The sequence below is a fragment of the Vipera berus genome (genome assembly GCF_964194415.1).
Source record: "Vipera berus genome assembly, chromosome: 4".
In the NCBI taxonomy this organism is placed as follows: Eukaryota; Metazoa; Chordata; class Lepidosauria; order Squamata; family Viperidae; genus Vipera; species Vipera berus.
Window position 1 is genome coordinate 123,159,154 of NC_138206.1, and position 22,092 is coordinate 123,181,245.

Consider the following 22,092-nt stretch of genomic DNA (forward strand, 5'->3'; position numbering starts at 1 on the left):
CGTCAGTCTGTGAAACTCGATTAATATTTCATTGGATGTATTGCCATAGAGAAGAAACACATTCATTATTAATGATATTTCAATTACAATATTTCTTTAATTCTTACTGGGGAACATCAAAGCATTTTTTTTATGAGACAGTGGAGCTGGAGGGCAGGAAAAATTAAACATGTAACACTCTTAATGAATTCCAGGCATTGATGCTTCGTTTTGTAGCTGAGCCTCACCAGATACCAAGGGGCAATACTGTCTGTGAGGCTAGATTGCGCCCACGGATTGCTGGCCATATTAATAGTTTACATGCTACGGACTCTTCGCTTAAGTTGTAACCCTTTTGGAGGTCGTATAGCTTTACGTGTAAAGAGCTGCTCTGTGTTTATGATATTGGTGCGTGTAGGTAGGCACGTTCCAGGTGAGAAGGTAGAATATACTCGATAATGCCAGTTTGAATGAGTGTAAAATATACTGTCAGATTCCTGTAGGACTGAGAGGGTGCTCGCAAGAGAGGCCGCGCTATGATGAAATTGCTGGGCGTGCCCCCTCCCGTGCAGGTTGACCTTCGCCCACTAGGCAGAAATTTGAAGATAAAATCAAATGAGTAGTAACCAGAAGCCTTCTAAATCAAGTCTGCTGCTGATCAGTCCCGTGCTGCTGGTGTCCTGCCCCTTCTCTCCCCCATTTCCCTCCTCCTGGAGGAGGAAGGGCAAGCGCCACCAGAGATGCTGGCGTCAATAATCCATGGAGGAGGATTTCCCAAGGGGCGAGGAGGGAATGTGTAGCCTGCCTTGGGCACTGCAGACCAGCTAACCTCTGTAGAGAGTAGCCCAAAGAGGTTTTCTGTGCTTTGCCAGCCCAGTTTCTTGCCTTGTGACGAGATAAACTCTACTGGTGGGTGAGGATTTCTGGGAGCTGAAGTCCACGGGTCATAAAGCCGCCGTAGTTGCCTACCCCTGCGTAAGGCGTTCAAGCTGGCTTTGGAAAAGGCCAGGGGGACACGACACGTAACCGATGGCGGAGAAAACCAGAGGACACCCACGCAGAGTCAGCAGGCGCTTCGTTGGTTACGTTGGCACTAAACGGTCAAAACACTGAAGGTTAAGAGAGCAAGCCTCAAATCCGGAGAAGGCTGTCCGAAACATTTTGGTCTTCGTGGTTTCCAAAAAAATAAGAAAGAGGGATTGAGTTTAATCTTTAGAGGGAAGCTCTTCTACGGTATCGATGCTGCTACAGAAAAGGCCTTAAAAGGAATTAAATTCAGGTGTGTTGCAGGGAGGACAGAGGGCTCGGCAAGGAAGCTGCAGTTGTGGGCCACAAACAGTGTCTGACGTGACACGGACAAGGAAAGAAAAGAACAAACTCAATTACAGTTTGCATAAATAGAAGCCTCGTTTTCACCCAGGAGAAGAAAAGGGGATCGTCGTGTCGTAGTCTGGCTACACATTTAGTATTTTCCCATATTGCAGGCATCATATCTTAGCGTGGAATTTAAAAAACTGCAGCAGGTTTTGAGAAGAGAAATTTATCTTAAAAAGCCAGGAACCTCCAATCCCAGAGCTTTTACAGGCCCTGAAACCTGTTTGCACCAGACGAGCAGGGTATAATTTCCTGCACTTTTTAATCTTTAAATCTCACTGTCCCCCCTACAGTAGGTGTATACAGCAGTTCAGGGGGGAGACGGGGGTGGGGGGAAATCCTCAATTTCTGAAAAGGGAACTTTGCTGCAGTGGAAGCGCTGCTGGGTTCCCTCCAGGCCTGCCTCCGCTCCCAGCTCCATTGGGCGCGTTTCTCCTGGACTTGAATGGCTCCCTAGGAGGAACCAGTTCCCTCAGCCTGGACTGACTGCCTCTTTCTTCAGGGCCTGGGCAGCTGCTTCTTCAGCAATGGCTTAATCCTGAATCCCTTCGCTGGACAGGTGTGTGTGTGTGTGTGTGTGTGTGTGTGTGTGTGTTGGGCCATAGCCACCGCCTCTTTCGGTTTGCACGGCTCCACTGCCCTTCCGCTTCCACGTGTGGAAAGGGATCCCGGGCAGCCGAGAGAAGGGCACTCGGTCCTGGGCATGAGGTGCGCCAGGGAGGCCTAATCCTTCCCCAGGCTGCCGGTGACTGGCCGGCTGTGTGATTCAGGGCAGTCGGCCCAAGCGGGGCCGTCTCCCTCCCGGCCCATTGCAGCCCATCACGGGGCAGCACCAAGTGTCACGTCCTGAGGCCTCCGCCCTCGGCCCAGGGCAGGCTTTCCCCGCAGAGGAGCCCCTGAGCCCCTGGCTCTTGCTCTTGCCCTCCCCAGCGTCTTCCCAGCGGGAGCTCTAGGCGTTCTGGGGGGGTCAGCCTGTTTTCACTGGAGGTCTGTGGAGACGCTCAGTCACCCAGGCCCCAGTGGCTGGTCCCAGAGGTGCTTTTCTCTTCAGAAGGCAGCTGGACGTTGTTGTTGTTTTTTTCCCTGAGGAGGAAGAAGAAAAAGTTTTATTTCTCATCCAAGAAGCTTCCTCAGTTCTGATGAAGAACTGATGAAGCTTCTTGGATGAGAAGCAAAACGTTTTCTTCTTCCTCAGGGGAAAAAACCCCAGTCCAGTTGCCCTCTTAAGAAAAAAGCACCTTGGAGATTATCGTTGGATGTGCCTGTGATATAATGCTGGAAAGAGTCTTCCTGGTAAGTGCGTGTGTGCCGTACTTCCAAGACCTGGCTAGGCAGCTGCGGTCTACGAAAACAAAACTCGGTTTTGCTTTAACTTTAGGAATGCATGGTATCCCTCAGCGGTGACTTTCAGTATACAGTTCAAACTTTTTAGCAACTCTCTGGAAGGACGGGCGTCAGATACTTTCACTAATGTTTCTTGCCCCTAAAATGTTGAGTGAAAAGAAGTGTGGTAGGAACGCTCTTTATTTCTGATAAATTTGATGACGAGATGGTTTCCTACGGTACAGAAGTGGTCATTTAACCTCTGAGCTGAGGCCCTTTTTAACCCTTGCGCTCCTCCCGTCTGCTCCAGGTACCGAGGGCTGGGCCCCACGGTGGTTGTGTGCCCAGCCACCGTCATGCATCAGTGGGTGAAGGAGTTCCACGCCTGGTGGCCGCCATTCAGGGTGGCGGTTTTGCACGAGACGGGCTCTTACGCTAATAAAAAGGTACCTGCTTTTTCATTATCCTGTGACTTCAGCTTTCCAAGCTCTCCTTGCATTTATTAAATATTCCCATATAGGAGCGGTTCTGTTTCATTTCCAATATTGTATCATCATTCGTGAAGGCTGCTTGTGAATATAACCCATAAGCAGTAATTTAGCGTTTTCTTCTTTTTCCAAAGGGGGAGTGTGTGTAGTCACAGCCCTCTGACCCGGAGGCGGGGTTGGCTTTATGTGTGGGCTGCCTTAAGACCCAGAGGGCTGTGTGCCGAGTCCCATCAGGCGGGCCGTATTCAAGAGCTGGCCGCCCGCCCGGGTGTGAGTCAGGCCGGCTGCAGAAACGGCTTTTACAAGTCTCCGGCTTCCTTCCCTGCCCACTTCTCCAGAGGGGACTGTCGGGGGGGGGGGGCTTGACACTCTGGTGTCGCTTTCACAGCCTTCGACGCTGCACAAAAAGTCAGGGTCATTGGGCAGTGCCTTTCCCCAGTCTCGGGCTTTGGCCCCTTTGCGTCAGGCCTTGGTCGGCGAGGCCCTCTCTCTTGGCTGCTCTTTATAACTTTCCCACCATCCCTGGGCGGAGGCTTTGCGGATCCCTCTTGTTAAGCTGTCCTTGAGATGTCTGGCGAAAAAAGGCATTGTGAAGAGAATGCAAGAACAGCACGTTCAACAAATCAAGGTAATAATATTAAAAAATTAACCCAATTAGTCAAGCAGATGTACAGAGTATCTCAACTGGGATTATCACCTATTAGGTTTTTGTAGGTCCAGACGTCCAAATTATTCCTCTGCTGCAGTATTTTCTTATGCCTCTTATAGCTGTAGGTGCACGTATGGACACCGATCCCTGAACATCCAGTGTATTAATAATAGTCAGAATTATAATGGTAGTCCTCACTTAATGATTGATCACTTAGCGACTCTTCGAAGTTATGATGAACCTCCTAAGGGACACTTAGAAACCAATTCCAGGGTGCTGATGGACACACACACACACACACCGCGGTCACACGGTTGCATTTGGGGGTGCTTGGCAGTGGGCCCACATGTACAAACCCTTCGCAGCTCCTCGTGGCCACGCAACCCTGGTTTTCACCAAGTCTTTCGCTGGTTCCTTTTTCTGGCGTTTTCTTCTGGTTTCTGGCAAAAAACCCCAACAACAACCATCGTTTATAAGGTGTTTGTTTAACAACCGCCACATTCACTTAACTGCTGGAAAAAGGTCCTAAAATCAGGCGGGGTGACACGGTCACATCCTCTTAACAACCGCCGTGACTTTACGACCTTAATGCCGGGCTCACGGATGGTCGTAACTCAAGGACCGCCCCTTTTCCTTGGCAGGGCCTCCCTCCCCTCCCAGGGTGCAGGTTTCTGGTGGGCTGAGCGGCACCCAGTTGTGGAAGGGTGTGGAATAAAGCAATTAACTTGGCAGAATTGAGCCCCCCCCCCTTTAAAGCAGAGGCAGAAAGGGGGAAGCACAGGCCGGGAACGCCTTGCATAGCGCCTCCCCCCCCCCCCCCCGGCGAACCCCCTCGAGCCTCTTCCTTTTCAGTATTTAAAAGGCTTATGACGAATTTTACATCACCTTAAGCTGAAGTGGAGAAGTGGCCGTGATGAATTGCCTCCCCTGTTTTCCTTCATTGTCAGCACAACTCCTTGTTTAATAAAGCTCTGGCTTGAAGGAAATTTTAATTAATTACAGCTTGGGTAAAACCCGAGCCATCGGTCTCTGCTGCCTGCGCTGTGCCTGCCGTGGCGAGCGGCCTTCCCTGGCCGGCCGCTGTGGCTGCGTCTGCTCCTTCTGCCGCTGCTGACAGCGTGATTTATGGCTGTTGTTTTCTACCTGCGCTCTGATTGCCCTCTAGGAGGGTTTGCTCTCCTGAGCCTCTGTGAGGACGGCAGCGCTTTTGCAGAACATCCTTTAATGACAACGTTGCAGCCGCTTCTCCAAGTCAGGATCGTTGCAGACGTACCCTATTAATTGCAAAATCTAGGAGAGGTTACGCGTTTACAAGCTTTTAATTTGAAATTGCCTCGGATGGTTTGCTCTTAGCTCTGAGCAGAGCTTTTGGTACAGGATAGGAGACCGGGGAGGGTTGAAAAGTTTGTCCCCTGAAGAGAAGCGCCACCGATGGGCAGCTGGCCGGGCTTAGGCGCCCTCCCTCCTCCGGAAAGGCCGTAGTTCACGGAGCTGGTGCCGCCCAGCGGTGGGTAAATAAAGCTGACTGGGTGCTGATTTGAGGCCCGCCCAGCAGAGGATGGACTGGGGAGCCCAGAGGCCCTCCCAGAGACAGTTCTCAGTCCATTCAGTCATGAGGATTTCTGCAAATAACATACTTTTATTAAAAATGTCGTCGTCTGCATTTGGAGGATGCCCCCTGCAAATTGTCCTACTTTGCCTTCAAGGGCAATAATAGCAGAAGATGCAAGTGTGGTGTTTAAATGGCTGGACGGCCTTATTTTAAGGATGACTTAGTAGTGGGTGCCGTCATTGAAAAGGCTAGACTACATGTGGTGGACTTGTAGAAATATAAAAGCTTTTTGGATCAAAATTTGGTGGAACATTCAAAAGATTTTTAAGAGAAAGATAAAGTTTTCTCCGCAATTGTTTCTATTGGGTATTGTTGTAGATTGTGATGTTAAAGAAACTAACTTGATGTTGAATTTGATAACAGCAGCACGGTTACTGGTGGGACAATATTGGAAGAAGGATAGTTTGCCTACTATAGAAGAATGGGTGTTTAAAGTTTCGAATCTTGCAGAAATGTCTAAGATTTCTGCTTATTTGAAAGATCATTCACAGGAAAGATATATTTCAGTTTGGAGGAGATGGATAAATTATATTCAGAACAAATATGGGACTAAAAAGTTCCATTTAGCTTATGAGTAGATTTTAGTGGGATATTGTTATTGGTACTTTGTTTGTAGTTATGTTAAAGGGGAGTTAAAGCACATTATGAATTTGGTTAATTGTATATTATGCATAATTTTTATTTAGAATATGATTATTGTAACTATAATCCTGTATTTAGCTCTGGGAAGTGGGGGGGAGTGGGGGGGGGTTGGGGTGGGAGGGATTTGGGGATATATTGTAAAATTTTGTTTTTGTAAAACTCTTTAATAAAAAAAAGAAAAGGCTATACTAGATGGTCTCTAGAATACCTCCCCGCCCATACATTTAGTGGTATCTATGTTTTCAGCCATTTTTATGTTTAGCAATGGCTTCCCAGATCTGTATATTCCTCTGTCTGAAAATTGGGGTTGAAATCAGGTTAAATATAGGATAGAGTAGAGTAGAGTAGAGTAGAGTATAGTAGAGTAGAGTAGAGTAGAGTAGAGTAGAATAGAATAGAATAGAATAGAATAGAATAGAATAGAATAGAATAGAATAGAATAGAATCAGAGTTGGAAGGGACCTTGGAGGTCTTCTAGTCCAACCCCCTGCTCAGGCAGGAAACCCTATACCATTTCAGACAAATGGTTGTCCAGTCTCTTCTTAAAAACTTCCAAGTGTCTGCACACCCACAACTTTTGGAGGCAAGTCGTTCCATTGATTGATTGTTCTCACTGTCAGGAAATTCCTCCTTAGTTCTAGGTCCTGGGCTGGTTCTCTCCTTGATTAGTTGCTTCTTATTCCCACCTTCAGGTGCTTTGGAGAACTATTTTGTTTATCCCTTGTAACCTTATTTGCTAAAACAGAAACCAACTTGCGTTGCTTTGAGAATAGGAAAGGAAGCAGAAGGCATTCCTGTTAAAGCAAATAAGTAGCTTGGATGTATTTATAAACATACCTGTTTTGGGAATTGCTGATCAGGATCTTAATCTTCCTGTTTACACAGTCAAAAAGATTATAAGAAGCAAAGAATACTTAGCTGCGCTAATAAGGGTAATTTTCTTGAAATCGACTATATTCCTTGACTTGTCTCTTGTAAACTGTGTGTTTCCATAATTGTAGATATATTTGGAACACCTGCAGTTTTACCACAAGCTGGAATCAAAATGATCATCTAAGGACCAATTTCCAATTTTATTTTTTGTGCTGCACAGTAGAAGCTCCCACTGAATTCCGTGGGATGCAGCAAGCAAGCTGCAGGGAGAGAAACCACCCCAGCCCGTGACAAGAAGCGTGCTCGAGCTTGGGCAGCGTTAATTCCCTTCTCCCAATATTTCTGGCCCCGTTCACTTAAGGTTAGCAAACCTAAAATGTACGATGATGGCAGCGGTCGTGTGTGAAAAGTGCTGTCTGTGTGCGCTTTGTATACATTTGCGTGTCCATAGAGGTACAATTTGTCTTTAACTGGCAAGGAAGTTAATGCAAATTTATAGTTGTCTTAAATTGGGCATCACAAATGGATCGTTTTCTGCTCCACTGATAGCTCTGGTTTTCTTCTGTGCCTGAGAATTACTTGTAAATTGAGATTCCTGCTTTCCTTTGTGGGCCACTCAAGTTGCTTCTTCTTCACCAGCGTCTGCCACATGAGGCCATCTTCCCACCGCTTGGTAGATGAGACGCACCACGCTGAACGGCTGCAAAATGCCCGAGGCGTGATCTTGAGTCGACTCCTCTGTCCCCCGCTTGCCGGCTTTTCTCCGTACTTCTTTCCGTTGTCTCGTGAAAACCACCCGGTCTGCCCTGGCGCAATGGCGTTCCATCCCCCAACCGCAGTCGAATGTGACACGGCCACGTGGGGAGCCTGCTGGGTACAAATCTTGAGCACCCCCCCTCCCAGGGGCCTCTCCAGAGTCAGGGTCTCCTGGCGAGCACCCGGCACGAACTAAAGTGGAACGGTGGCAGCTCTGGCTCGAAAGGAGCCGTGGCCGTGGCTGGGGTGCAGAGCGCTGGGAGAGCCGAGGAGGGAAGCAGGCGGTGGGGCACCTCAGGGCTCTGTCCCGGGCCTGGTGCTCTTCGACAGCTTCAGGAATGGCCTTGATGAGGGGATGGAAGGAGAGCTCGCCCGGTTGGCCAGCGGCACCAGGCTGGGGGGAATGGCCAGCCCTTTGAAAGAGAGGCCCAAGACTCAGAAGCATCTTGGAAGACTTGAGCCCTGGGCCCTAGCCAACAAAACGCGGTTCAGTGGGGAGAAAAGGGGGGGTTCTGCCTTTAGACCTACAGCCTAGGTGGCACCTGGCTCAGCAGCAGCGGGGGGTGGGTGGGGGGATCTGGGAGTCCCAGGGGACCACCGCTTCAGGAGAGGAGCCAGCAGGGCGCTGCAGCTGCCAGAAAAAGCCAAAGTTTTGCAAATGGCCACTTTGTTAAAGAACTGCCTCTGACGTGTACATCGTGCCTTTCATTTAAAAAGTCCATTGGTGATATATTTCCTCCTATGGCCGATTCCCTGTGACTTACAGTCCAGATAATCATGTGGCGTCACCACCATACTGTCCTCCTTGTCATTCTTTAAGCTCTCGCCAGACTTTGTTTGACACAGGGCAATTGTTCAGTCAGTTATGCACGGAGGCCATGGACCCTTCACTGTTGTAATGATTTTAAAACAAATGTTTTTGCAGGTGAAGCTGATTCGTGAAATTGTGGCCTGCAATGGAATCTTGATAACCTCCTATTCTTACATTCGCCTGTTGCAAGACAACCTTCAGAAGTACAACTGGCATTACGTGATTCTGGACGAGGGACATAAAATCCGGAACCCCAAGGCTGCAGTTACGCTGGCTTGCAAACAGGTAGGATTCTGTAAAAAAAAAAAAGGAGTAATAAATGGGAAGCATGGTTTACCTCCGATTGAGGGATTTGAGACCTCTGTTCCATTAAATAATGTCCAAGCAAGGCCCAATATAATACCTTGATGTCTGTGCATATAATTTAGAGGTAAAGAATATATAGAGCATAACTTACTTTGATTTTAAAAGAAGTGGGCATGTTCATTTCCCTAGTCAGGTTAATGAGCGTAATTAATGAGTTCTAGTACTCTTTGTAACTAAAGTTTCTCAAACAGCAGGATTTCCGTCCTTATCTCTACTTCTATAAAATCCTTTGTGACACTATTCTTTGCATTGAATGAATTAATCCTCGTGTTTAAAAAGCGGATGGCTCGGGAAACGGGAGAGGAAGAGAGCCACTGACCTTCCCAGCCTCTTTCCAAGGAGTATTTTGGTTTATTCAGAGGGAATTCAGTGACAAACTCACTTTGTATCTTTACAAATTATTTGAATTTTAGGAAATGGTTTAATTAAATAACATCAAAGTAACGCTTTGAATTTGGTAAGTCTGGATATCGACCATACTGATTCTTATGTGGTTTTGTTTATAAAGAGTTTTTTTTAATAAGTCATAGATTCAGAGAAAACTACCTGCCAGGCGTGAAATTGCGCAGGAGGCAGCGGGATGGGGAGCATTTGGAAAAGTAACCAGAATCTGGGGAAGAAAGATCCTGTTCAGGGGGGTCCGGGGATTTTAGTCCATTTTAATCTTCAGCGGCACTTTCGAAGAGACCCGTCTCCATCATTCCGGCAGAAGTGTGTCTTTTGTTTCAGGAATCACCATTTCATTTCTTCCTGTTGCAGTTCTCCACCCCTCATCGGATCATATTGTCCGGGTCGCCTCTGCAAAACCACCTGAAGGAGCTGTGGTCCCTCTTTGATTTTGTGTTCCCAGGGAAGTTGGGGACCCTCCCCGTCTTCCTGGAGCAGTTCTCGGTCCCCATAACCATGGGGGGCTATTCCAACGCCTCCCCGGTCCAGGTAACGATCGGGGGGGGACCCACTGATAAGAAAGGTCCATCAAAGGTCCCCTTTGGAGACCCTCTCTCAGCTTATTGGCTGAAAACGCATCAGAAGGAACTGCTGGTTCCGGCATTTATTCATTAAAACCTTTTTGTTTGTGGCAAGCAGGGAACTAGGATACGCCACACGGAGGAGGAGGGGGGGTGGAATGGAGGTGGCCATTGCTGTGTGTCCGTAACTCCTACAGAGAAGGCTGGAAGCGCCTCCTGCTTTTTTAAATTATCCTTCACTTTTTCTTTTATCTTTATTCCCCCATCGTTTCCATTGTGGAATAAAAGAAGTATGAGAAATGCTTCCAGTAAAGTCACTGGTGTCTTTCCCTCCCCCCCCCCCCCCCCCCGATTTCCCAAAGGTGAAAACCGCCTACAAGTGCGCCTGTATCCTACGGGACACGATTAACCCTTACCTGCTGCGCAGAATGAAGGCCGATGTTCAGATGAGCCTCTCCTTGCCGGACAAAAATGAGCAGGTAGAGTTTCATTTTGTACAGTTTCCCTGTTTACGTGAAGAGTAAACCCTCCCTCCTGGAAGGAGAAACGCGCCTGTGGAGACAGGCACTCCTTTCCCTTTGGAAGCCACTTAATGGCCTTAAGGAAATTCTGGCCTAGCCGAATAAAACGTTACTCCTTAAACTTCAGGTTGGGAGTACGTTCAGGTCAGATCTCCTACAGACAGCTTGCTCCTTGTTCAAGTAAACAGAGGGCTTAGACTCACAGACCTCCTTCATGGTGCTTTGCAGCCCCTCTCTGAGCAGTTTACAGTGTCAGCGTATCGCCGCCGCGCCCCCCGCCCCACCCAACAACTGGGTCCTCAATTCACCGACCTCGGAAGGATCCCGGAAATAAGCCTTTATCAAAGAAGATCCTAGTGCTCTTCTGACCCTCGTAAACATACTGAGCTGTGTTTGCGGCTGACACTGAATTACAACGTATACCACTGTTATTTATTATATGGCCTGCATTATTTTGCATGTGCCTCTCAAGAAATCTGAAAATAGAGTGTTTGATTTCTATAGTTGCTCGTTTCAGCGGGTTCTCTAGGTAGCCTACTTCATAAAACATAAAAAACAATTTTCTGATATACCATTTTCACTCATTTAAATTCTCTTTTATGTTTACAATCTGCTGCCAGATATCTGAAAAAAATTAGAATGCGTGGTGAATGCTTTATGGACAGTTACGTTAGGAGAGAAGAAATCTGTTCAATTTATAACCTACTTTTCTATTCCAGTGAATACTTAAGGTAGTTAAGTTTAAAAACAAAGGTTACAGTTAAAATGCTGGTGCCCTGAAGACTTGAGAAGTGTGTGGTGGTATTTGAGAGTGACATCTCTTGGCAGGAGATTGCCATATTTTGTTGGTAGAGCACTCGGATATCCATAGACAGGAGAACTCATCTCACAAATTGGAATTAATTAAAAGTTGTGCTTGCAGACAAAGTGGGATTCCCTTCTGCAAGATGGGCCTGACATATTGTGAGTTCTGGTAGACCAGCCGAGGCGTTCGGAGATTGGCACCACGGAGACGCTGATCCCGGTCACGAGAGCCACAAGTTGTAGACTTTGGGAGAAGATTAGCATTTGTCGTTTTATTGCTTTAAGTCCATGTTGGCTTATAGTACTATGTGAGTATAGTAATTTCTTCAATGTCTCTGTTTAGGTATTATTTTGTCGTTTGACGGCTGAACAGCGACAACTTTACAAAACATTTATTGATTCCAAAGAAGTCTATCAGATTCTCAATAGAGAAATGCAGGTAAAATGCAATAAAGTAAACGATTTAAGAGGTTACCCAAAAAAAAGTGTTAAATGTTATTGCCATTTGCAGTAGAATAAAATAAGGCCGGAGCTTGAAGAAAAAGTAAATGGAACTAATTTAAACTAACACTGTTTGCCGTCTGACCTTTCTGTCCTTTTCATTCGGGGTTCAGGCCTGGACCTGGGATGTGAATTGCACGGGTTGCTCTCACCAGTAACTTACAACGGGATTTGGACACCTAACCTTCCTCCCCCTTAACCTCTCTGAAGGGCTTTGGAATGTCCCTCTCAATCAGGAAGGAGCTTGCACTGAAGAGTCCAGTCAGTATCCAGGGGATACTGTACATCTATGTGTGTGTATATGTGTATGTATATATATATATAAAGGTAAAGGTTCCCCCGCACACGTGTGCTAGTCGTTTCCAGCTCTAGGGGCCGGTGCTCATCTCCGTTTCAAAGCCGAAGAGCCAGCGCTTGTCCGAAGACGTCTCCGTGGTCATGTGGCCGGCATGACTAGACGCCAAAGGTGCACGGAACGCTGTTACCTTCCCACCATAGTGGTCCCTATTTTTCTACTTGCATTTTTTACGTGCTTTCGAACTGCTAGGTTGGCGGAAGCTGGGATGAGTAACAGGCGCTCACTCTGTTACGCGGCACTCGAGATTCGACCCGCCAAACTGCCGATCTTCTGATCGACAAGCTCAGCATCCTAACCCACTGAGCCACCGCGTCCCTACACACACACACACACACACACACACACACAGTATCCTCTGTGTGTGTGTGTGTGTGTGTGTGTGTGTGTGTGTATGTGTATGTCTTGGCGTATTCGGGTCTTTTCCCGTGTAAGATCTTACACGGGAAAAGACCCGAATATGCCAAGACCTACATACCTGTACCCGTGAAAATCTACAAAAACACATATATATACATATACATATACTGCACATATACATATGCATATGCATATACATAAGGGGCTAGGATGGGCTCAGTGGGCTAGGATGCTGAGCTTGTCGATCATGACCACGGAGACGTCCTCGGACAAGCGCTGGCTCTTCGGCTTTGAAACAGAGATGAGCACTGGCCCCTAGAGTCAGAAACGACTAGCATGCGTGTGCGGGGGAACCTTTACTTTTACCTTTTATACATATACACATACACATACATACATACATATGTTCTCCCAGAAGAACGAAGCTGAAGCCACCAGCCTGAGGATGACGGATGAGATTTCGTCGAAACGTTGCTCTTATAACTTCAATTCTACGTGGGAAAAAACCCGAATGACCAAAGATCTACATACAAACACCCGCGAAAACCTCAGAAAACATATATATATATATATACATATACATATACATATACATATATATACATATACATATATATATATATATATATATATATATATATATATATATATATATATATATATATATATATATATATATATATATATATATATATATATATATATATATATATATATATATATATACATATATATATATATATATATATATATATATATATATATATGTTTCAAATGTTAACTATTTAGATTACCTTGCTAGGCCCCAAACATGGACAATTCATATATTTGTGTAAATTACTAACAAAGAATTAAAGGGAAACTGAGATGCATTTCTGACTCCTTAGTCGTCCTCAGTCAGCTATACCCTTCTGAGATTCGAACCTGGGCTGATTGCAATCAGCCCAGGTTCGAATCTCAGAAGGGTATAGCTGACTGAGGACGACTAAGGAGTCAGAAATGCATCTCAGTTTCCCTTTAATTCTTTGTTAGTAATTTACATATATATATATATATATATATATATATATATACATACATACATATATATACACACACACACAAAGTATATACATATATAGATATATATAGAGAGAGGGCGGGGGGATATATATTGGATCCTCCAGATCCTCACGGCCTTCAGGTACCACATTAAATTGATCATGTGTTTCCTGGAGGCCGTGAGGATCTGGCGGGGGAGAAAGAGGTTAACCCTGATAATCAGCAAGACAGACGGGATGGCTGTTAATTCAGAGGCCGGCTGAATCTAAGATGGTGCCATCTTTGCAGCCTGAGGATCCTGTTTTCCCCAAAGCAGCTGGTCCATATTGGGAATTTTGTCTTCTGAATTCAGAGAAGACGGGAGCCGTGACCGAGAGAGAATTGCTCAGTGTCCCGGAGCTTAAGGCTCTGGCCGGACACTGCGTTCTGCTTTTCTGGGTCTGGCTGAGGCATGGAAGGCGGCTGGATGACGCTGGAGGGACATTTGCTCTCTTGCGTTGAAATGCGTTTCCAGTACCGGCATTTCCGTCAAGATGGTTTGCATTTTCGCTGCCTTTTCAAACTTTTGTCTGTTTCTCAGCCTCTCTCATTATGTCGTCTTCAATCGTCTGTTTCTCTCCATAAAATGTATAAGTTTCTACCTGCATTTTTCTGGAGCACTCATTTTCTTAGATACCTTCAGGTGGTACTTTAAAGTATAGAGAATCTTGTCACGTGTTATTTTTATTTTCTAACAAACCTGCAAGGCACATTTGGTAATCTCAGGGTGTGTGTCGTGTGTTTTGTGTTCAGAATCTACTCAGAACCTCTGCAGGAGTCAGGATTTCCCCACTGACTTTGCCTTTCAGGTATTACTCGGTGGACATACCTTTCTGTGGGCAAAGTTTTGATACTGATATGCAACACAGCAGGTAAACCCCACCTGTCTCTTGGGGCTCTGATGAGAACTGTTTTCGGAATAATTATTTATAAATTGATTTATAACCCCCCTGTTGGTCAGACGCTTCATAATAGGACTTTGTTCGGCCGTGTTTCCTATGCAGATTTTCCCTGGACTGATAGCCCTAAGAAAAATTTGCAACCATCCAGATATCTTTTCTGGTGGACCTAAGATTCTGAAGGGGACACCCGAGGAAGACTTAAACGAAGAAGATCAGTTTGGATTCTGGAAACGTTCTGGGAAGCTAATCGTTGTGGAGTCTCTGCTGAAAATCTGGCACAGGCAAGGCCACCGGGTGCTGCTCTTCACCCAGTCCAGGCAGGTCAGTGTCAGAGACGAGGCGGCTGGCAGATTTGGAACTCAGATTTGCCACGGTATAAATGCATTCGGATAAATGCCCCCTCCCTCCCCCCGCTGTGGGCCTGGAAGCCTCTTGTGCAAAAAGGTATTTGGCTTCATGGAGCTGCGGTGGTGCTGGCCGTTCGCTGCCTTTTGTTAAAGGCAGGCCAGGCCAGGCCTGCTTCCCATCCTCGCTGCTACTACTAAAGGCCGAAATAAGAGACCCCTGTGGGGGGGGGGGTTCCTTCCATGCTGCAGATGCTGCACATCCTGGAAGTGTTTTTAAAGCAAAGAAACTACTCCTACCTCAAAATGGACGGCACCACCACAGTGGCCTCCAGGCAGCCTCTTATTTCCAGATTCAATGAGGTGAGGAACTCGCGGTAAGGCCTCGGCATAAGTTACGTATATGTTTGATCAGGGCTAACCACAACCGATCCGAACCAGTTAACGGCAAATGCCCAGAGTTGTAAGATTTGCCATTACCGTATTCCAAACTCTTCACACTCAAAATTCCCCAAATATGGGTGCCTATTCCAGGTAAGGCTCTGGGTTTTCTCTCCTTGGTTATCCTCTCAGTCAGAGGCTTCTGCCCCTTTTAGTTGAGGTTTGTCTTATCCAATCCGTGCTTGAAATAATGGGCAATAAAATTACATAGCGTGGAAACGTCGATGCCCGCATCCCTAAGTTTAAAAAGAAACGTGAGACGCTCCTCCTGCTTGCGCTTCACTCCTTGAAAGGCGGAGGGTGTGATGGATCTTGGAAGGACGTTTCCTGGGGACGCTTTGTCTTCGAAACCTTTACAGGACGCGTCCACCTTTGTCTTTCTCCTGACTACTCGAGTTGGTGGGCTTGGGATTAACCTGACAGGAGCAGACCGGGTGATCATCTACGACCCTGACTGGAATCCCAGCACAGACACTCAGGTGGGTCACTGGAGAGGAACCGTACCTTTAATAAAAACGTGTCAGCCCCGCCTTCCCGTGGTCAAGGGGAAATAAAAGAGCCCTGAGGGCTTAGCAGAAAAGCAGGCTTCCCAGCTGTTGGGGGGCCACCCTTGGAAAGTGGGGACGAGCGTTCGGAGCCCTCCTCCTTTGCCCTCTGAAGGGGGCCTTGCAAAGCTGGTGTCCGTCTTCTAGGCTCGGGAACGCGCGTGGAGGATCGGCCAGACCCGAGACGTGACTGTGTACCGGCTTCTCACTGCAGGCACCATTGAAGAAAAGATCTACCACAGGTCGGTGTGAGGCGGCTCTGGGCTCCTCTGCTGCCCTTCTGCCAGGCGTCGGTTTGAGAATCTGGATCCTGACGCTTCTCCTCTTTTGGCTGCGTTGCCCGGGCCCCCTCTGTCCTTGGCACATGGCAGTGGATGGTTGGATTGCAACCGTGGAACCCTTTTGAGTTACAGTTGCAGTGGGCAAAAGACAGTTATTGAAAACTCAGCGTAATTCTGAATTTAAGCACAGCAAGAGGTGTTCACTTTTATTGGAATCACTTATTCTGTTCCATTGATTCCTTAAACATTTTCTAAGTTCCTGAGATTTTTTAACATGCCTATAGTGGAATTGTCTCTGTGTGTGTGTGTGTGTGTGTGTGTGAGAGAGAGAGAGAGAGAGAGAGAATAGATCTAGCAGGAAAAATGTGTCGTGTTTTGAACAGAGAACGTGTGCGTCTCTGATGACAAAATGTTGTTTTCCCAGGCAAATATTCAAACAGTTTCTAACGAACAGAATCCTGAAGGACCCAAAGCAGAGGCGTTTCTTCAAGTCCAATGACCTCTACGAGCTCTTCACCCTGAGCGCCCCGGACGGAGCCCAGGGGACGGAGACCAGCGCCCTGTTTGCAGGTGGGTGTCGGGGGAGGTGCCTCGCCTAACGACATGCCCGGGGAGAGGCCTGAGCAGCCGGTGACAGGTTGCGCGCTGCCTTTCAGGAACCGGTTCTGATGTTCCAGCACCAAAGCGGCCATTGAAGCGTCGCAACGCCGACGTTCCTGGATTTCCCAGAAGGCCCCGTGCAAAGCCAAGCCCCAAGCAGTCCGATTCCTTCTTGGCAAGAAAAGCTGAAAACGCAGCGGGGGAGCCGGTGGAGGGAAGCTCAGCACTGTCCCCGTGTCCTCTTCCAAAAGACCCGGCCCAAATCCCCGCTGCCAGAGAGGAGCCCTCGGGGCTGGGGGAGGAGCCGGGCCGAGGAGGAGGAGGAGGCACATCGGAGGCGGGGAAGGGCCGGGAGAGGCCAGGCTCCGTGGGGCCGACCTCCGCCCCGGGGCCTGGCAAGGGCAAGCGGAAGAGGCCCAAAGGCTCTCGGGGGGCCAGATTCGAGGGGCTGCCAATTCCTCACCTGGTGAAGCAGAGAAAGTACCAGAAAGAAGCTTGCGAAGAGGGACTGCGGGAGCCAAAGAAAAGCGATGATTACGTTCTGGAGAAGCTTTTCAAAAAATCAGGTAACTTTCTTCTCTTGTGCTATTTTGTTTAAAAATAATTCCAAACGTGACAGAGATCCAAATAATGTATTTCAGTTTTATTTTTCCATAAAAATAGTTGCTGATTGATACGCACACAGCAGGGACATTATTACAGTCTAGATGAGTTTGCGCACGTTTATTTATTAATTTCTGCCTTTCACTCAGGAGCTGAAAAGGACAACTTACGGCTCTCTTTCCTCCTATCCCCCCCCCTCCGCTGGATCGTGTCCAGTCGGAAGGACTGAGGGTTCTGAAATGCATATATTAAAAATCAAAGGAGAAAGTGGACATCCCTTGTTTAATGTACTGATAGAGAGAAAATAGATGAAACCGTTAGCCTTTGCTTTAGATTTCGGGATTACGTTTTATAAATCCTTTAGGAAATCCAATGGAGTTGTAGCACATGCAAACTTATATACCGTAGGATTTATCCGGATGTTTTTCTGCGTCAGGCAACCAGGCCTTTTGTATTCATTCCAGCAGTCACATCCCCCGCCAGCTGAGTGTCACCTGATCCACGTCTGGCTTTGATAAACCCAACTTGATGGGTTTGAATCACAGAAGCAGCCCTGCTTTTTCATCTTTAGGGGGACCTTGGCCAGGGTGGACCTCAGATGGGCAGCTCTTGTCTCTCTTTCTCAGCTGCTCCTCCCTCTTTCCTCCCCCCCCCCCATTGAAGAGGGAAAGAAAGGGCCTTGGCTCCCCCCCAGACACACTCCTGGGACTTCACCCGTCCTCCCCGGGTTCTCAAAAATTACACAATTCCAGACGGCAGTTGTGGAATCGCCTCTGCCGGTTTTTTCGGGAGCCTAGAGTGTGATCGATCTGGCCCTGGACGGTGGGGTTTATTTAAATTAGTTAACATTAATACAAATATCGAACTTCCCCACTTGAAATCTCTCCAATCCACCGAGAGAAACTAAGAACCTCTCTATAGGAGCGAACTGGTTGAGGCAAGAAAGTCAGTCGTGCCCCCAGTTCATCAGAGCTCATTGTGTATCCCGGTGTTTCTCAACCTTGGCCACTTTTGAGATACGTGGACTTCACCTCCCAGAATTCCGCAGCCAAGGAGATGCTGGCCGGGCCAGATTGTGGCATTCTCCGCATTTTGTTCTGGGACAGTTGCCGGTTTTGTTCTTAGCGGTGTGTGTGCGCAGGGCCTCCTTTTCTAGAAGCAGGGCAGCCAGGGGAAGCAGGCCAACTCTGGCCCGGCACTTCTAGGCCAGCGGCTGAGTCTCGGGTGCGGAACGCCTCCTGTTCACACAGGCGAAGGGAATGGGAGAGATGGTGGTTCTTCCAAAGCCGCTAACTCCTTTCCCTCCCAGGAATACACAGCGTGATGAAGCACGATGCCATCATGGAAGCTTCTAGTCCAGACTACGTGTTGGTGGAAGCCGAGGCCAGTCGTGTCGCTCAAGATGCCCTCCGAGCCCTGAAGATTTCTCGACAACGATACCGGGGGGCTGCTTCCACGTGGGCCGACGGCACCCCAGCCGGGTTAAAGTAAGCCTGCTGGCCCTCCTCCTCCCTCCGTGTCCCTTACAGCGGCACTCCGCTTGGTGGGCCAGAGAGAAAGTGAATAGCCAGCCCTGTTGAAAATCCAGGCTTCTTGCTGAAGCGTGCAGATTCTGTGGAGCTTCAGTATCTAAAAGGAAAGCTGGGAACATCTACTGATGCCACCTAAAACGTTGAAGGACGAGCTACCCTGATGCTCTCCTTGGCTGTTAGGCGAGATAAATTTCCTTAAATCTCGTTTATCTTTACATTATTTTATGAGGTAAATTCTGGTCAGTGACCCTAATAAAAATAATCATTCGTTCCTTTTTTGAGGTAGATAATGCTTCTTATTTCTTGACTATGTTAATAGGACGTGAGAACACTGGCTTGCCAAAAGCTTAAATATTCCCAGTTCCAAATTAATGTTAGGTAGAAGTTACAGAATAACAAAATTTCAGAGCTAGAAGGGACTTTGGGCTCTTCTAGTCCAACCCACTGCTGAAACGGGAGACCTCGTACCATTTCAGACAAAGGGCTGTCCAGCTTCTTCTTGAAAACCTCCAAAGGTGGAGCACCCTCAGCTTCCGAAGGCAAACAGTCCCACTGACTAATTGTTCTCACAGTCAGGAAGTTCCTCCTTAGTTCCAGGTCCTTGGTTAGTTTCCGTCTGCTGCTTCTTGTTCTGCCCTCGGATGCTTTGGAGAATAGGTGGGTCCCCTCCTCTCTGTGGAAGCCCCTCAGATATTGGAAGGTTGCTATCGTGTCGCCCCTAGGTCTTCTTTTCATTAGGCTAGACATACCCAATTCCCACAACCATTGTCGTATATTTCTGCATGGGAACGAGATAGAGAAATGGCACTCAGGAAGCGGAGAAAAAAGAAGGGACAAGTTAATAGACGTAGTTTGTGGGTAGGTGTCTGCAGGAGGTGTGCATGGAGTAAACCTATATTTTGTTTCCCCATGTGACCCTAGGGTACGTTATCAGTCTAATGTAAATGTATCTACCTTGTGATGCCATGAGGTCAGTTTGTGAAGAATACGTCTCTGGTTTCTGGTTCATTTCAGAAGCAGATTTGGCCAGAAGAGGAACCCAAATTTCGTGATGTCGTCTTCTTCCTATGAAGCTTCAGGGAAAAAGTGCAAGTTGAAAGAGGAGCAACTCATAGTGAACGTAAGAAGCGGAATCCCCTTAACAGAGCCGCCTCTTGCAGACAAAAGCAGCTCAGCCTTTCCTGCTGATTGCAAGTTCCGGTGTTGATCTTGGTCTGCCTGCCCCCTCCCGCTCGACTCCTTTCTGACCTCCGCAGGGGTGGCGTGTTAGATGCGCCTTTCCATAAATGTGGCTACATCGGATCGATGGTGGCTTCTTCATTTTCTTGTCTTTGCTATCGGTATCAACAGGAGATTTTTTTTTTCATGTGACGCTTGGGCCTCGGTCCCCAAAACATCTCCCAGAAGGGAGAAGAAAGAGGTCCTCAGGGGTTCGCCACACACGGACCACCTTTCCGAAGCAGCTTGCTAGAGCCGGAGATGGTTTTCCGTCTCCAGGAGCCTCCCTGCGTAAGAGACGGGGAGCTTTCCTGGTGGGGTCTGATGCAAGGCCTACCTCGGGGTTTAACCTAGAATGCCTTATCCAGCCCAGCACACCTGCAAGGCGTACCTGTAAGTGGAAGATATAGATGGGGAGGAGGAAAGAACGGAAATTCTTCAGGAATTAAGAGTCGGATTGACTCACTATTGCGTCACTGTTTCAAGACCCCACCAATTCAGGGGTCTTCTTTCATAGAACGAGGAACATAACTCCTCTGGTAATTACTTCCATCGTAAAACTATCCTCATTGTTTGTGGGTTATAACATTCTCCACTTGGGCAAGTGAGTGGATTCCCCTTAAGATCCGCATCAGCCGAGGAAGGCCAGGAAGAGCTCTGCTCTAAGCAGTTCTCCCATTTCTGGGAGGGAGGGACCTGCAGAATGACGGCATCTACTCAGTTCGTTTGTGTTCATGGAAGACTGTATCCAGGAAGGTGTGCATAAAATTGCAGTTTTGTGGTCTGTGCTTGTCCTGGATGATAAAGGGGGCTACCCTGCTGTTTGGATACAGGCATCGCACAAATCAGAAAAAAAAACCCAAAAACCTTTTACCGGTTTTACGTTCTATGATATGAGAATTCCTCCCACTGTTGTTTTTTTTTGTATTTCTGCAGGAGGGCGAGAGAGGAGGGGAGCAGCAGGCCCCCGGAGCTTCTCTCTTGGAGGGGGAAGCAGGGGCAGGAGAGGCCTCTTCCAGCGCCTTGGACTCGTCTTCCTTGCTGGCTAGAATGAGGGCGAGGAACCACCTGACCGGATCCCAGCAGAGGGAGGATCTGGCCGAGGGGAGCTTCCAGCACACGACCCGCGGGGCCCCCCCGGCCACCGAGCACGATGAGCTGCTCTTGGATATCCGGAGCTTCATGGCTTTCCAGGCACAGCCGCAGGGCCAGGCCAGCACCCAGGAAATACTGCGGGAATTTGAACCCAGGCTGACCACGGAGCAGTCCTGCGTCTTCCGGGAACTTCTGAGGAACCTCTGCACTTTCCACAGGAGGCCGAGTGGCGAAGGGCTCTGGAAGCTCAAGCCAGAATTCACCTGAACTCCCGGCCGAGCGTTGTGTCCGAGGAGGAGGGCCCTCGGGCGCCCTGCCCTGCGCAAAGGGTGCCGCCAACCCGATCGGACGGGAATAGGAGAGACCAGCTGGACGCTTTCCTTATTTAACGGAGGGTTCAAGTGGATCTTAAAACGGTTTTCTAGCAAGGTCTCTGGCAAATCGTGCAATAAAAATCAGTCCATTGAGCTGTGTGCCTAAATGAATGATACCTTAGATAACATTCAAGGGATTAGCCATGTCCGTCAACAGCCTTAGGAAGAATTATCCTCGGAGCTGAGAAACACCAGCGTCCCATTAAAACGTAGCCTGTCTGCCAGAAGCGAAAGTCAGATGAAAATTCCTAAGTCAGGTCACCTGGTTTGGTTTTGAAATTGTAATGACGGCAGACTTCTCGACCTTTTGGAGCTACTTACCTGCTAGAGGGATGAATCTATAGATATTTATTCTCAGTAAGAGTTCGTCCTGGTTGCAAAACGAACACGATTGTACCAAGTTATAGAAAGCGGCAGAAAGCCTTGTCTGCTGGGTAGAATTGATCTGTTCTGGCCGCCGCCACCTTGGTCCTTTCCCCACATGCTCGGTTGCACGCAATAACTCTTTAATTATTCAAGCTCAGGTGATTGAAAGCGCCCGTGGAGCGGCAGGGAGGAGCTGCTCCTGTCTCCCGTGCGGTGGACGCCTCTGCTGGCAGAAGCCTTTTCCTAGCTGAACTCCCCGCCGATTCGTTCCTTCTGCACGGCTGCAGGGCTCCGACTTTAAGTGGGCAGCCTGCAAGAGTTAAAACGAG

General features: G+C 47.9%; 1 protein-coding gene across 3 annotated transcripts in view; it reads left to right on the top strand.

Moving 5' to 3' along the window:
- ERCC6 (ERCC excision repair 6, chromatin remodeling factor) overlaps positions 1-21,490 on the top strand; it is a 36,398-nt gene extending 14,908 nt beyond the window's left edge. For all 3 annotated transcript variants that reach the window (XM_081328035.1, XM_081328034.1, XM_081328033.1), the window contains exons 8-21: positions 2,987-3,122; positions 8,622-8,792; positions 9,633-9,809; positions 10,204-10,320; positions 11,510-11,605; positions 14,467-14,685; positions 14,961-15,071; positions 15,509-15,628; positions 15,842-15,936; positions 16,400-16,545; positions 16,632-17,141; positions 18,488-18,665; positions 19,725-19,830; positions 20,865-21,490. In XM_081328035.1, coding sequence (XP_081184161.1) covers positions 2,987-3,122; positions 8,622-8,792; positions 9,633-9,809; positions 10,204-10,320; positions 11,510-11,605; positions 14,467-14,685; positions 14,961-15,071; positions 15,509-15,628; positions 15,842-15,936; positions 16,400-16,545; positions 16,632-17,141; positions 18,488-18,665; positions 19,725-19,830; positions 20,865-21,290 — 2,608 coding nt within the window. In that variant the 3' untranslated portion in view covers positions 21,291-21,490. The remainder of the gene's footprint in view (positions 1-2,986; positions 3,123-8,621; positions 8,793-9,632; positions 9,810-10,203; positions 10,321-11,509; positions 11,606-14,466; positions 14,686-14,960; positions 15,072-15,508; positions 15,629-15,841; positions 15,937-16,399; positions 16,546-16,631; positions 17,142-18,487; positions 18,666-19,724; positions 19,831-20,864) is intronic.
- Positions 21,491-22,092: the final 602 nt, after the last annotated feature.